Source organism: Strongylocentrotus purpuratus, unplaced genomic scaffold (assembly GCF_000002235.5).
Source record: "Strongylocentrotus purpuratus isolate Spur 01 unplaced genomic scaffold, Spur_5.0 spur5_scaffold_6, whole genome shotgun sequence".
Taxonomy (NCBI): Eukaryota; Metazoa; Echinodermata; class Echinoidea; order Camarodonta; family Strongylocentrotidae; genus Strongylocentrotus; species Strongylocentrotus purpuratus.
The window spans coordinates 27,079,392-27,092,796 of NW_022145612.1; the positions used below are offsets into that span (position 1 = coordinate 27,079,392).

Genomic DNA, 13,405 nt, shown 5'->3' on the forward strand with positions numbered 1-13,405 from the left:
TGGAAAGGTGTTGAGGCTCCATGAAAGTCATATTGAGTCAAGTAATTTGTACCGGATGAATGTTTCTGTTAACACACATACCTCCATTGGCTTCATTATCCAGGAAGTAGTCATCAGGTGTGAAGCCTGCCTCTAGAAGAGCTGTCCTACAAGCACTCCTTACAACCTCCTTGACAAGCTCACGGAACTCAGCAAGGCGACCTGACACCTGCAGGGAGAGAAATTACCAAACCAAAATGTTATGATAGACCACTTTCCACTGACAAGGTCACAGGAAAACAAAAGACATGGTTGATTTCCCCATTCTAATAAAATAGGAGACGCGATACCCAGTCGGTAGAGCAGTGGTCTCGTAATTTGGTGACCCTGGTTCAAAACCAAGCCAAGGTAAGGCATTAATCCTCCTTACCAGGTCCCTCGGAGGGGACTTAAAGCCGTCGGTCTGCTGGTTGCTTACTAACAAGCATTTATTGTTGTCTTAGCTGTCAGGTAAAATAACCCCCACCACTATACATATGTAATCATATTATTCCTTGATATTATTAGATAAAATTAAAAAGCTGCATACTAGTACGAGTGATAGAAAATAGACAAATGAGTTTAGGCTATTGCCATACAAAGAGTTTGAATTACCATTTCTACCAAAAATAGAATGTCTTGATATCTTACCTCATTGAGCTGAGTAAATTGTGCCATGGTGAATTCATTGAGAGTATAGGTGTGTCCTTTTTCCACTTTACATAGGCCCATGTCACTGATCCTGTAACACATCTCTCTTACATTCAGCAATGCTGGTCGTAGTGACTGAAAGTACACAAAGGTATAACAGGTAAGAATCAAGGTACACGTCCCAAATATAAACCTTACGTCATATAACTGACAAAAATATCTTTGACAGCAATTTGACTAACACAATATGGTCAAATACTGATATTCACTACAGACATTAAATATCAAAAAGGGGGAAAATACAATTGCAACCTAAAAACATTCAACAATCTCATATAAAAAAATATTTATTCTACATCTTCAGAGATTGAAAACGATTTCGCCACATAAGTTTCTTGATGACCGATGTTGATTATCTCAACACTTTGTTATAAAAACATTATCTAACATGGTATAGATATGAGTCCTAATCAGCACAGAACTTACTGCATTCACAATGAAGAGATTCTCCTGGAGCTGTTTCTTGCATGAAGTCAACCTTCTTGATCTCACATTTTTTCTCCAGGTTGAGAAAGCCTTCCATTTACGGAAGAGGTGGAAGAGAGGAATCTTGATGAGCTTGGTGTAATAATGGTACTCCTGCTCCCATCGGTCAAGCTCTGTGAACTCAGCATCGCTTCCATTACGGACTCTTGTCACGCCCTTAAGACTGATGGTACAGTAGTCCGGTGCATGGATGTTATTGTGTGAGACGATTCTGAATGAAGCAAAAATAGCAAAGTGATTTGAAGACAGGGTATACCTCTAGTTCATATTTGATATCAAGAATCATTATAGTTATATAAGCTACGACAGCAAGATTGAACATTTTATATTAGAAGTATATGTACATTAAATATTACATACATTTATGACTGGGTACACTGCAGCATAACTTTCAGAAATCCTATACATGTGAAAAATCATGATATCGTAAACTCACTTGAGACTGTAGGGATGATATTTGATAGATGACTTGGGAACAGCTGGACTCATGTAGATGAAACCAATCTTAGGTTTGTCTCGAATCAGCTTGATGATTCCTTCAATATCTGACCATCCTTCTAGATGAGCCACACCCTGAGATGCAGGCAAGGACATGGATACACCCCTAGGTATCATACCAGAAGTGGTTTCCTTGCGCTCTTTGGGTGGGGTTGGAGACCGCAGAGGGTGTCCCGCCAAAGAATCCTGAGAGAAACAAACATTGGGATGAGTTGATTTTTTTTGGTGGTGCAATCTATTCTACACAAATCCTTTCACCTGCATCATATCCCCCAAATACAAAAATTAAAATTTTCTTGTGATGGCATTGTAGGTTCATCATGCCTCTAACTTTATCTATATTCTTACAAAATTCTTCTCCTTGTAATTAAGTTTGGCAAATAGTGAAACACACAGAAAGATAGATCGATGCCCTTCCTAAATCTTGTGAAAAAGTCATGGTTGGCGTAAGGACTGCTGAAAATTACATAACAAATTTGTAAAATTTAATGTACAGAACAGATTTTAAGGGATATATCAAAGAGTACTAAATGCACGATTAGTTGATAAAAGGACCAAATCAAGGTGAAGATGATCTTCAGTTAGTTGGTTATTTTGGTATTAAGTCTCTAGTTTTTATTTTGCTATTGGAGTCAAAATCCTTTCAATACCTGTTTCTGCCTGAGGTCTTCTGGTAGGTCTGGTAAGGGTGAGGATGAGGGTGGTCTCTCCAGGGGCTCCACCGAGGAAGCCCTTTTTGTCTTCTTACTGTCTGGTTCACCATTGCTCTGAACGGGAGGGGGTACCGGCTGCCCCCTGCTTGCACCGAGGGCCTCTGCTGCTTTACGCCTTATGTACTCTGGTTGGTGCTCGGCTTGGAACCTGGCAAGTCCAGGCTGAAATGGAATAGTGTATGATGGAGACACTCTTAAAATGTGGCAAAAAAAAAAAAAACTTGCTTTGACAGTAGAGCAACTGTGAAATAAATAAAATAAAACCTGACTTATTTACAGTTTTAAGCAAGTATCTCTTTGTGAAAACAATCTACCAATGTATATATTGTTTTTAATCATCATGGCGGGTTGGACACCTTAGACGGTGGTATTCTGAAACTATTTTACCTCCTATTTTATTGAAGGAATTTTAACTGCCATAAAATTTCAATCTAAAAAGAAAAAAGAAAAAAAGGACTAATCCATGTATGCAGCCACCACCGCAGCTGCTATGACAACAGAAATTACAGATAATTATTTTCAGAATAACATCTCAGGTATTAATGAAGATAAACATAATTACATAATGTACTTGCATAAACAGTATAATGGATATATTGATAGGAAATTAGAGAATGGGCAAACTCACCAAAGGTTCTAATTTGGCCAGTGTAGGTTTAGCTCTTGTATTGCGCTGTGCTGGTGTTATTCTTGCAAATTTCAGAGATTTCTTGACGACTGCTGCCTCTTTGGGGGCATACGAGTAGAGGCGTCCTTTCAGCTTCTCTTGATCCACACCAGGTAGATTCAAACTCCTGGTGGGAGAGCCATTCATCTGGCCATTAACGCCATCCACTGACCGAGACATGACTGTCTCTTTCTCCTTATCTTATTTTCTGTGGTTGAAAAGCATAAATATAAAATGGTAAAAAAATGAAAAACAAATATGAATCATAACAAGAATATCAATGAGTTCTTCCCTGTAATCCAACCAACAACAAAAACTTGCTTCAATTATTTGTTGCAAGGACTGCATTAATGTGGTTTAAAAAAAAGAGAAAAAAATAAAGAGTAATTAATGGACAATGGCCCCTCCTCTATCATAGATTGATCACACAAATTATATGTGCTGTATGAGCAAGCCAGAAGCCTGGAAAAAATTATTGAAATATTAATCTCAACTGATTAGTAATAGTATTAATTAGGACTTAGAAATCTTAAACTTCAACAACATATTATAAACATGCATTTCATAATCTGTGACCTGATCAACCGATCCATTAATGTGGGACCTGAGGTGGGGCATGGCATATCTCATAAAATCATCATAAATAGGTCTAAGATTAATTAACACACTTATGATAAAATCTAAAATGTTTTCAATGCCCAATTTTCAGCCAACACAAACATGACAACCTTAACATTTATTACAACACTAACATTTACACTTGTAGGCTTAAATCTAAGATGGTTTTGTGAGATTAAGAAATTGCACAGGATCTGGAATTTTACTTTTAATTCCTAAAACCTAAAGACTTAATAACTGATATCTTGCAGCTGCAATTAAAAATATTGAAACCGCGCTTTGACGTTTCATTGTCTTTATTAATATTATTAGGGCATTATTTATTTCAAAAGACATCTCCTCCAACATCGTGATCAAAGAGCCATTCCATGGGCATGGGTCTAGACTAGTAGTATGGCGGTGTGACCAAAGTTCGCGCGTGACCAAAGTTCGCTTTCTCAAAAAATCGGTAAGATTTCGAAAATCTGATATCACCAATGGAATGAGGGTCTTAAAATTACCCAGAAACGAAATTTTCTTTAGAATTGGGTGCGAAATTGTTAAAATATTGACAAAAGATCGGCAAATTTTGCAGTTATTTGCGTCCGTTCCGAAAAATTATCAACTTACCGATAAGGGTCTGGAAATCTTCATTTTGAGATCAGAAATCCTCAAAATTGTAAGTAAAGAGTGGTACTAACTGATTGTACGATATCTTGCCTGGCAAATTATGATATTACCTTATTTTTGATGGATCGCATTTTTTGATAAATCGACTGTAAACCACCGTGCGTGAAGTTAGGTCTCATTGTTTTTATGACTTTTTTTAGATGCAGCGCGCACGCACGATCGGACATCAAATTTTTAGATCGCGATATCTCCGAAATCCTTCGACGTTAAATTTTTCTAGTTGAACCAATCTGTAGTAAAAAACTTTGCCGTCCATTTGGTAATAATTAAAAGAAATCAAGTTGTGTAGAATGTGAGAAATCATAGATCGAATATCACATTTTGTAATATGTTCTAAAATGTCCGCGAACTTTGGTCACCCCTTCATAGGACGAAGATTGTGTGTCTGGACACAAGTCACAAGTCTTAACAAAAGACAAAGAAAGCTATCACGTTTGACATTGAAAGTCTACCAAAACTTTGTATCATTCAAATACCATTAGGCCTAGACCTAGATCTAGATCTAACCATCATACGTATTCATCCTTTACATTTTTCAACGTAAGTCTTGAAAGATGTATGGAATATTGCATGTAAACTCTTTCATATTGCTGTTCTCAATCAACATGATCAACTGTCCGAAATAAGTCACAACACCTGTTGAGCTGTCCGGATCGGAACCCACCAAAACCTAAAATTAACACAACTTCTGGAAGAAGAATGCCAATTGAGCTATCAGATAAAAGAATCATAAACGTTTTAAGATCTAACAAATTTTCTTGAGCAAAAATGCATTAAAAATACATAAATTCAATAAAACTGCTTGGATCTGAAAATGCAGTGCGCAGCATGGATGTCTGCGGAGTGTTGAAAAACCGCAGCCCGTTAGCTGCGGCGGTGTAGACATGGACGACCGGCGAAGGTTGCACGAGCAAGGTATTTTCGACCAAACATCGTTCGCATAAACCAGTTTAGCACAGAAAAAAAAACTTACTCAAACATTAAAATAATCAAGTGAAAATCATTAAGCTTGGATGGAAGCAAAACTCACTGTGGAAAAGGTAATTGTAAGCTCTTACCTTTGTATGTAAACTTCAAGATTATTTAATTGATGGGTTTACTCCGCCATGTTGATTTCGCTTCTTCAGACCATGGCAACAACATAAGTTAGACGGAAATTCCCGAACAATAGCCGAACGCTAGCTCTCGATCTCGCGTCGAGATTTCGGTCGAATTGTAAACGCCCTCTGCGTTTTTATACCGTATGAGTAAATGCCACTGACGATTGTAATGTTTTTTGGTATTTTCTATTTATCTTTCTAAACGAAGTATAGAAAAAGAGAGAAAAATATTAAAAAGGCCCATGTACATATAGAGAAAGGTGTATCTTAACTTTAATTTGTAGATATTTAAGACTTGATATTGCTATTTGCAAAAAAAAAGGTGGAGGTCTGTTCAAAAATCGCTGTTTCGTTTGTGATGTTACCGAATTAATTTAACAATGACGTTTTTTGCAGAAAATTCTATTCTATGATTAAGGGGAATAAGGCTTTTATATCAATTATAGCAACTGTCACATTGACATTATAATTTATATTATAGATACTGCCGGTAATCGCTTTCTGCAACACTATCATAATTAGCTGATAATTCTTTGGATCTTACATTTTGCACTTTGGGTCCTTCCGAGGACTTACATAGAAAAAGGAATACTAGCTGTGAGTGTCCATGGGCTTTTTAAAGGGATCTAATCCTTGAAATCGTATTGATATGATTTACTTGGGTTTGAGCATGTTTTTGGTAAAAGCCGGTGGCTAGTAGTAGTAACGCGCATATAAATGTATTTTGTGACATCACAATACGTTGCGCAGAAATACAAATCGAGCATGCGTAGAGAGATTTATTGGACGTCGTCATGGCACTGTAATATTCAGCTTCCACTCATCAATCAAATTCAGGAAACTTTAACTTAATAATTTTGATCTCTTGCAACATGGCAGCAATGCTTAAGATATTTTTTGTATTAATTGCAAGTGCAATGCATTTGCTTCCAACTGCTATATGTGGTAAGTATCAGAGTAAAAAGGAAATAATAATCTTTTAGAAAGTGGTAATTTCGAGATTTCAAAGTAAGCCAAGTAGTAACAATGCCCAATGGTATGTTGTCTTTTTATGTGTAAAATACTAAGCGTACAGTACTAATCTATAACAGTTTTATTTGTGAATGAATTTTTATGAATTCTTTAATCACATAGTATGAGCTATTGATAACCTTTAACTTTGTATCTGTCATATTTTTCTTTCCAAATTATTTCATGCTGTTTATCAAAATTTGTAGAAAACGATGCGATATTCAAAAGGATGCGGCGATCTGGAGATCGATGGCCAATGAGACCTTTGTCCACAACAAGGCGACATCGAAGAGCTTCGTGTGATTCTGATCTTGTCGAACCTTTGGTGATCTTTCCACATCAACATGTACAGTTAGAATGCTCCAAATGGTAATTAGTTATAATTTAAGTCTTCATAAAAATTTAAGAGCCGTATACTGCTTTTTCAATGCAGTGAAAAATGATAATAAAGAGACCACTTGTACAACTAATACAAAACACAAATTTTGATGCGTTTTTGATGTATTCCTGAAATAAACTTTTGATTATTCGAATTATTATACTGATATTTTGAAAAATTCTTAGCCATATATACCAGGATCTTATTATTGAAAGGGAAGCATCATGTATTTCGATTGCTGTCCACAGCCTGAATCAAACGTATTTATCTATTTTTTCTGTATTGTCAATGATTTGTCTCGCCGAAAGAGGAGGGGTGGGGTGGGATGGGGCGTCCATGAAATTAAAGTAGCGTGCTGAAATAATCTAGGAGATCAGTACATGTAGGCGCGGTTCTAGGAATGATATTTTAGGGGGGAGGGGTTGTGGGTTATTTGCATGCATTCATTTTCTAAATGTGCATCGTTAAATTAATCAAGGATTTTTTTGGTGGGTGGGGGGGGGGGGTATTGATCTCCCAAGCCCCCCCACTGAGCGACTTTTCGGCCTGCGCGATTTTCAAATTTTCGGGAGCAAAAAAAAATAAAAGTTGGGCCCCCTCCCCTAAGAAATCCTGGATCCGCGCCTGCCCTCCGCTATAATCGCTACTGAGTACATGGGCATATAAACAATTTTGTTACCGCTGCTGAGTACATGGGCATGTAAACAAAATATTCTGAAGCGAATGAAATGTATATTTTAACAAAACAATTCCTGACATAATCACGCAAGGACTTTATTTTTCATTATTACAGCCCAGGGTCATCACGAGGCGTTTCATCGGCCACTTGGCGCTTTCAGTCTGCTACTGCTACTAACGATGAACAGATCACGTCTAAACTCGAGGCCGTATATGATTTGAAGATTACAGAGGATGGAAGCAATCGACTCATCATCAAGCAAGCAGCAAAGAAAAATAAAGGAAGATATTATTGTAAGAGTGGTGCCAACTATCTCGGAAACTACGATGTTGCTTGTGAGTATATCGTCGGCTCGTTCATTCTCTCTCTCTCTCTCCCTTCTATCTTTCTCTTTCTCTTTCCATTTAATTTCTCTGTCACTTCCGTTTCATTCCCAATTGTTGCGAGAGATTATGATGCAGTACTTTGTCGGAATTGATATGCCAGGCTCTTGCTAAGTATTTAAAAAGAAGAAGAAAAAAAAACACATATTGGTTCAGTGGGTACAACCTAAGTATCAGCATCAAGTAAAATCAGATTAAATTTACCCACGAAGTTTGATCATGTTGATTGAAAAAGGTATTCAAAGCACTATTTTTTGTTATCACCATGAATAAGAAAAATAATTTTTATGAAATGCACACCTGTTTTTCCGAATATATAAAAACCAAATTGTATTTACGTCACGATATAATTACTTCTCCTAATTAAGTAACACCATAAGTGCAATAATGATATCCTTTCTTCCTACCATCATCTTTGTTTTTCTTTATACGTAGATTCTAGTCATCCTAAATTTCACATTGGTAAGTATTACTGAGAATAAAATCTCCTTGTCATTCAGTAATAATTTTATATCCGTAAATCATGTTCAAAACATTTTAAACATCAAGTGACCGATTAGGTGTAAATAAAGCATTGATCCAGATTTCATTTTGGAACTTACATTTTATTTAATAATAATAATAATAATAATAATAATGTAACTTATAAATATCGCGCCAAATCCACTCTGTGGTTTACATAGCGCTTACATATCGCTTACATTCGATGTGAACACAAATTATCTAAAATTATCTAAAATGGGGCGGAAAAAAATTGGGCTGGGCTGTTTCTGAGAGGGGTTATTATGACAATCATTATTTTTATCTCGCCATTGTCAAACATTACAATGAGGTGGCCACGCCACGACACTCAATGAATTATGTAAGAGCTAGGCCCCATTTCACAAAGCTTGTCATCAGTGACAAATGACAGTTTTTGCTATAAGCTACTGAAATCTTTGCTTCTGATTGGTTATTAGCAGATTTGTCACTGATTGTTGTCATTTGTCATTGAAAAAAGGCTTTGTGAAACGCGTCCCTGGTTGGAAAGTAAAAATGCGTTTTAAATGTTTCAACATTTCTTACTTTAGTTGTCGCGGGAGACGAGGAATATTCGCCCCTGCCTAAAACTCACAGTAAGTGCTATCCTTTTCCTGCGAGAAATATTCAAATTTAAAATGAGAATACGAACAAAGAGAGAGAGAGAGAGACAGAGAAGGGAGAGAGGGAGGAGAGAGAGAGAAAGAGAGAGAGATGGGAGGGGGAAAACAAGGTAAAGGAGGACGGGGACATCTCAAATTGAACTCACATTAATATCTGGCACTCACACAAGTTTTATTTAATGGAATCTCTATCGTGATATATATTATCTGTTATTGGATCTGGTAAATAATTGTTAAGTCAGAATATGGTGCGCTTAGAGACACCAGTATTAAGCGCCTTATAAATATTGTTTATTATTATTATTATTATGTATGATTTATTTCAGATAATGTAACGAATGAAGTCATAATGTATACTGAATGGGGTTCATGGAGTTCCTGTAACCACTGTGGAGAACCAGGAGAACGAGTTAAAATGGGTAAATACTAAATTACAACAGATCATAAAATAATTATACAATGTCTGTTGGCTACAGGATATTATGGCGAATGTAATGAATGTAAATATGCCAGATTCATCGAAGAGTATCGATAAGACTACAGTTTCGGTCGCAAATCATACAAATACTTTTGTTTTCTTCTGTACATTGTCAAAAGCCCAATAATGTTAAATCGGGTGATTTAGAAATTGGACACAGTTTGACCAAGCTCTATGATATTGGCTTAGTTTGAAGACAACCATGTCTCTGTTAAAATATTGTTTGGCGCCGTGGACCCGTTGTTATCTCCTCCCTACCTCACTGGTTGAAAAAAAGTAGGTGTATAGCGACACTGTCAGAATAGTGCAGTGGATTTGAAACTTTGGGTACAGGTAGCTTTCCCACACGCTGTAGGACCTCTATTTTATCTCCTATCCAAGTAATAAAGAGGGGGCACATTTACACACAACACAGACTTCAGTCCTTTACACAGACTCTATTCGCCAATGAATCATGTTTTTTAAAGTTTAAACGCGGCTGTAGGTAATGCAGATTAAAGCCTCGGTCACAAATGCCATCACGAACACCGTACGAACGATTTTCAGACAATGGAAAAACAGGGAGATTCGTACGAAATAATCGTTCATACGAACCTTTGAGACCGAAGCTTTAGATAACTTGGTTCATCTCCACCTTTCACATTATAGGTATATGCTACGCCCGTACCAGACTAGATGAGTTTCGTGGTGGTGTTCCTTGTCGTTCTAACGCAGTGCCCTACAAAGAGAGGTCTAAATACAGCTATGATAAACGAAAAGATGAGAAGGAGATTGGAACTTGCAATGCAAAATGTCCTCGTAAGTATAACAAGAGGGGGGGGGGGACATAATGGGCCCTCTCTCCAAAAATCGAAAAGAACAATGTAAAGGGGGTGAAAAGAGAAAGAGGAAGAGGAAATTAATCTAGTAGTAAAGTAATAGATGATTCTCTCCTATTTTGATGGCTTTTTAAAATCTCACATTTTATAAATTAAGTAACCCGTTACCCTCTTGACACCAGTTCCCTCTCAGTGGCTACACCGATACGCTACGCCACGGCCTCGTGTGAAATATCCATTTATCACTCCAGTACACTTTTTAAATAAATAACATATTTGCTCTGCTACATTCTTTTTAGGAATTGCTCCATAATAGAGATTAGCTATAATAAATATTGCAAGAAAGGGTTGTGACTGGATCTTATCATTCATCTCAAGAGTAGTCGGCTTTCGTTTGTCGATTATGACTTATTATTATCATTATTGTATGATATTAATACAAAATTTCGTAATTTTTTTCAGCCAAACCTAAGGCGACTGGTAAAAAGGCGATCGTAAAGACCTTTGCCTTATCTGCGGGTATTCCGACACTGCCTAAACTAGGTAAGAAATACATTCTCTTCACTTCAAACTTCTGTTTGCCAGAAGAAGAAAACAAAACTCATATGTCATGGTATAGTATTAGAAAGAGGCTTATCAATAATTGTGTGAGGAAGTCTTTCTGCAATGAGTTATGTTTAAAGCCATTTTTTAATATAAATGTATACATTCACATATTTATATATAATATTTCTGCTGTTGCAAGCGTCACTGAGTAGATATTTTGGAATCAGATGATTAGGAACCAATAGTAACCAATATCAATATGGTAGATGACTGGCTCAAATAATCATTGTTATCTTAATATCAAAGATCTCGTGCTTTTTTAGGGAGAATTCCCGGAGTAAAAGTGTCAATCCTTAATATTTACTAATTTATAAACTTTACAAAGTAGTTTTTACATGGGTATAACATCAATCAACATAATAAGTACTTAAAAAATATATCTCGTCCAACCAGACCTATTACTGCTTTGGTCTTGAATACGAATTTCTCATTAGATCTTATTCATGACGTCCCTGATTTGTCTGAGGGAACACCGGGGGGGGGGGGGGGGCAGTCCACATGGCTCTCTATTTTTATTTTGATGGGACATAACTATCATGATATATCTTCTTGTTTGTCTTTAATAACAGTTAAGCGAAGGGTGTATTATGAGGATGTTGGTAACAACGCTGAACTTGTTTGCCCCGAGTAAGTCGCCTTTACAGTATATTCTTCAATCCATTTCTTGTCACACGCAGCGACCTCAATTTCTTGTAATGTTAATGTTCCAAGTTGGAAATTTCGGGGGGGGGGGGGTTACTTTGACTTCTTTCGTCTTCAATTTACATCATAACCTTAAACTGTTTCTTTTGATGAAAATATGACATATTCATAGAAGAAAAATTATTACAATATAACCTCGAGGGATAAAATATTTTGCCGAAGTCCTTCAGTTATCTTTCATAATACATGTACAATGTGAATTAGATTAAAGCGAAAACAAAGTATTATGGCTGGACCTAGATAACTTTATGATTAAGTATACTATGGGACGATATCATTCATTGTAAAACGCATTGATATACTGTTAATGTCGAGTGGTCATTATTTTTCAGAGCTGGAGTAACTCACGGCGTACGTTGGATGAATGGTTCTAAAACTCTGAGACAAATGGAGTTTATAAAGGCAAACAGCCGGTTTCGAATCGACCATCTGAACAGACTGTACATCGAAAATGTTCAGTTTTATGATTCAAGGAACTATACGTGCTGGTTTGAAAACAAACAGATAGCTGTTGTTATAATAAAAGGTGGGTACGAGTGCTCTGTCAACTCTTTTCATACCTAGGAAAGAAACTAAAAGGTGAAGAAACGCACACCGATTGGATATAGCATTGACAACTAGTATTTCATGCGGAAGACATTTTTCGAATAGTTCATCCACTTCTGATGTTATTTCAAATGTATTGCTTATCGCATCGGTTTGAACCCCCAAAAAATAATAACATGAGTGCGGTGTGTATTGTTTTAAATTTTAAGCCCTTATCAAGTATAAATTTGATATTTGAATATAAATCCACGCTGTCATTCTCCGTGCCGATTTCAAGGTAAAACAGTTTTATTGTCTTTTCTGTTTCAATATAGTTGTCGAAGCCCCAAGTATTGATGAAGGTAAGTCCTGGTTCAAATATGAATTTGTACATTTGTTGTCAATGTTTATAATTGATTTGGAATGACTTGTTGGAAACATAAATAAGTTTAGATTTAAATTTAAATTGAATTGAAATACGTACAATCGTTGTTTATGGCGGTTGAGTAAGCATTCTGTTTAAAGTTAGCACGAATTTACCCAAATTGATTGGCTCATAAACAATTTAATCCTGGAAAAGTTCACTGCCAGGCTATCTTGTCCTTATCGATGGATGCTCCCCCCCCCCAAAAAAAAAGGCGAGGATTTTATTTTGTAGGATGGTGTTCTCCCTTTAATTTCCGAAACTATACAAAAGATGAGTAAATAGCGTGCGTGTTATTTTTCATCTCGACAGACATGGAAGGCAACGCTATGTACGTGGGGATGGTACTAGTGTTTCTTGTCTTTTTCTACATTGTTTTGGGGGTCTGCAAGAATCGTAAACTTCAAACTATTCAGTGAAATTCAGTGAAACCAAGGCGACTGCATTAATGAAGTGATTTCGACCAAAATCATCCTGTGCAGACCATCAAGGAGCGACATAGTGCCGTTTTTTCTCTTCCTGTAAGACGCTACTCGGGACGAAATTCTCTCATGAAACTCCAAAGTGCTAATTTAGATACATTAACACGAGTTAGGCGTCACTTATGTCTGTAAACCTCAATTTAAAGAAGAACTGGATTGGGAGTAGAACCATTATGCATTGTAAAGTTCTCATGTCCTAGAAGTTATTAATATCCATGATAACTCACTCACATTAGTTCCTCCTCCATCTCATTTCTTCTTCACAACGGTATTTGAACCGAGTACTTTGTTCAATA

At 36.6% G+C, this 13,405-nt stretch overlaps 2 protein-coding genes across 4 annotated transcripts in view; one reads left to right on the plus strand and one right to left on the minus strand.

Annotated features, from left to right (window-relative positions):
- The window catches only part of LOC581118 (dynein heavy chain 6, axonemal), a 59,215-nt gene extending 53,660 nt beyond the window's left edge, over window positions 1-5,555 (minus strand). For all 3 annotated transcript variants that reach the window (XM_030972363.1, XM_030972361.1, XM_030972362.1), the window contains exons 1-7: window positions 5,439-5,555; window positions 3,055-3,301; window positions 2,364-2,588; window positions 1,652-1,899; window positions 1,156-1,426; window positions 670-804; window positions 82-208 (exon numbers count right to left, since the gene is read on the minus strand). In XM_030972363.1, coding sequence (XP_030828223.1) covers window positions 82-208; window positions 670-804; window positions 1,156-1,426; window positions 1,652-1,899; window positions 2,364-2,588; window positions 3,055-3,273 — 1,225 coding nt within the window. In that variant the 5' untranslated portion in view covers window positions 3,274-3,301; window positions 5,439-5,555. The remainder of the gene's footprint in view (window positions 1-81; window positions 209-669; window positions 805-1,155; window positions 1,427-1,651; window positions 1,900-2,363; window positions 2,589-3,054; window positions 3,302-5,438) is intronic.
- Window positions 5,556-7,937: 2,382 nt separating this feature from the next.
- On the plus strand, window positions 7,938-13,272 carry LOC105447386 (Ig-like V-type domain-containing protein FAM187A). Its single transcript, XM_030972957.1, has 9 exons — window positions 7,938-8,394; window positions 9,003-9,047; window positions 9,401-9,493; window positions 10,201-10,350; window positions 10,833-10,913; window positions 11,546-11,603; window positions 12,011-12,204; window positions 12,539-12,565; window positions 12,940-13,272. The coding sequence occupies exons 3-9, from the start codon at window positions 9,424-9,426 to the stop codon at window positions 13,044-13,046; spliced, it is 687 nt and encodes a 228-aa protein (XP_030828817.1). The 5' UTR covers window positions 7,938-8,394; window positions 9,003-9,047; window positions 9,401-9,423; the 3' UTR covers window positions 13,047-13,272.
- Window positions 13,273-13,405: the final 133 nt, after the last annotated feature.

What these genes read in the sequence shown, in the direction of transcription:
- LOC105447386 (XM_030972957.1), top strand. Translation starts at nt 9,424, where the DNA reads ATGTATACTGAATGGGGTTCATGGAGTTCCTGTAACCACTGTGGAGAA. An exon ending in AGGAGAACGAGTTAAAATGG is followed by an intron (nt 9,494 to 10,200) that starts GTAAATACTAAA and finishes TTCACATTATAG; the next exon opens with GTATATGCTACGCCCGTACC. An exon ending in GCTGAACTTGTTTGCCCCGA is followed by an intron (nt 11,604 to 12,010) that starts GTAAGTCGCCTT and finishes ATTATTTTTCAG; the next exon opens with AGCTGGAGTAACTCACGGCG.